General features: G+C 50.1%; 1 protein-coding gene across 1 annotated transcript in view; it reads left to right on the top strand.

Annotated features, from left to right (window-relative positions):
• The window catches only part of Fancc (FA complementation group C), a 76,283-nt gene that overhangs the window by 63,306 nt on the left and 10,998 nt on the right, over nucleotides 1–1,979 (top strand). Inside the window, exon 11 of the mRNA XM_013349195.2 lies at nucleotides 1,096–1,177. Coding sequence (XP_013204649.1) covers nucleotides 1,096–1,177 — 82 coding nt within the window. The remainder of the gene's footprint in view (nucleotides 1–1,095; nucleotides 1,178–1,979) is intronic.

Genomic DNA, 1,979 nt, shown 5'->3' with positions numbered 1-1,979 from the left:
AGTGGGGACGCAGTAGGAAAAGGTGTCAGCAGTGGGGACGCAGTAGGAAAAGGTGTCAGCAGTGGGGATGCAGTAGGAAAAGGTGTCAGCAGAAGAGAAAAGTAGGACCGTGACTGTCTTAGCCCACTAAGACAGTGTAAGCCTGAGGCTCCTAACACACTGGAGCATAGGTTCTGAGACCTTAATGCAGTCATGTTTCACAGCATGAACTCAAGCTGTCTGCCTTCCCATCCCCCAAAGACAGCAAGTGACTTTAAGCAAAAACTGAGCAGCTAGGTGTTGATCCTACCTACACATTGAGAGAGGAGTGTGTAAGCCTGCTCATCAGAACTGTCCTTCACGGTGAGGTCCTGGGTCATAAAAAGTCACTGCTGATGAACTTCACACTACAGGAGAAGAAAAGTCGTACAGGAGAAGAAGGAGGAAATGCCATTGGCCTCAGGGAGGGGCTGCTGTGGGTCCAGCAGTTGTAGCTTCTCTACCTCTGGAGCTGTCCGTGGTTGATCTTAGCTACAGATACATGCAGATCAGATGCTCAGAGGCAGGTGTGGAACCAGACACACACACAAGTTCTGTTTGTTTGCATGGTTGTTTGTGCTTTTTCCTTGGCCTAATCACACCCCAGCAAAACAGTTGAGCTAGCCATTTCTTGTCTTTGATCATGTATTCAATATGGACCATATTGAATAGTATTTTGATGTCACAAATTTGAGACAGAGCCAGAATACGGAAAGAAGAAAATGCAGAGCATCTGCAACAAGGCTGGCCAAGATTTCCTGATTTCTGTGTACTCTAGGTAAAGACACCTGAAATCAGGCATGGCATGCAGGGCTATAGTCCTGGTTCCTGGAAGGCAGAGGCGGACAAATAGTAAATTCAAGGCCAGCCTGGGCTATAATAGTAAGACCCTGTCTCAAACAAGACAACAAAAGAAACTTAAGTTTGACTCAGAGTCAGATCCTGGCTGAGACAAGTATGACATGGGTTCTGTGAATGGCGGGGGCATTTCTGCACAATGCTTTCTGTCTAAGCTGTGGGTGTCTCCCCATGGGTTTGGCTTTCCTTCAGTTCCCCCTGACTTCTCTCCACCCACAGCTATCCCACAGAGACATCGGCTCCAGCCTCTGCTGCACATTGCCCAGCTCCTCAGAGAAGCAGTTGAAGACCACACTCATGGGTGAGCACCCTGACCTCTTTGAGCAGGTTGGCAGCTGAAGGCTTTGCTCAACCCCTCTCAGACAAGCACACGACTGTCAGTGAGTGAGAAGTGGAGAAAGTGTGGGTCAGGGTGAGCAGCCAGCATTGCAAGGGCATCTACATAGTCAGTTTTAGTAAGGTCTGCAAAGGAGAGGGGCTCCAGAAATGAACAGCGCCCCCACATGTTGAGCCCCTGGCTACCACATGAAGCTGTCCCTGGTTCTCTAGGAAGAAGACTGAGCTCCTGACCAGAGGGAGGAAAGGTTAACTGTTTGTATCCCACCCCCTTTTATTCTTTGCCATTATTTCTCTAATCTCTCCAAGGCTAGAGAGATGGCTGAGTGGTTCAGAGCACATGCATTCTGTAGGGGACTCGGTCGGTTCCTGACACCCACAGTAGGTAACTCTAGGTCCCCTTTGGGGGCTTTGTGGCCACTTACATGCACAGACACACATATAAATGTAAAAATAAGTCTCCAAAGCGAACAGGCAGCATGGTGGAGGCCCCCCTCCGGGTGCTGCTCTCCAAAAGCATTCCCACACAGGCTTGCCCCCAGCTCATAGTGCCTCCAGTCCTGAGCTTGCTCACATCCAGACGATAAATGACTGCGTGTTCTTCATTTGCCCAAGGCCCTCTTGTCCCCTCTCCAAGTTCCTCTAGTGTGCCGAGCGTAGGTGCTGCTGTGCTCACATGTATGATTGAGACCGCACCGTGGGTGCTGCTGTGCTCACATGTATGATCGAGACCGCACCGTGGGTGCTGCTGTGCTCACATGTATGAT

The sequence above is a fragment of the Microtus ochrogaster genome, chromosome 16, assembly GCF_000317375.1.
Source record: "Microtus ochrogaster isolate Prairie Vole_2 chromosome 16, MicOch1.0, whole genome shotgun sequence".
In the NCBI taxonomy this organism is placed as follows: Eukaryota; Metazoa; Chordata; class Mammalia; order Rodentia; family Cricetidae; genus Microtus; species Microtus ochrogaster.
The sequence above is the reverse complement of the archived record's forward strand: the minus strand, read 5'-3'. Positions and strand labels throughout refer to the sequence as shown.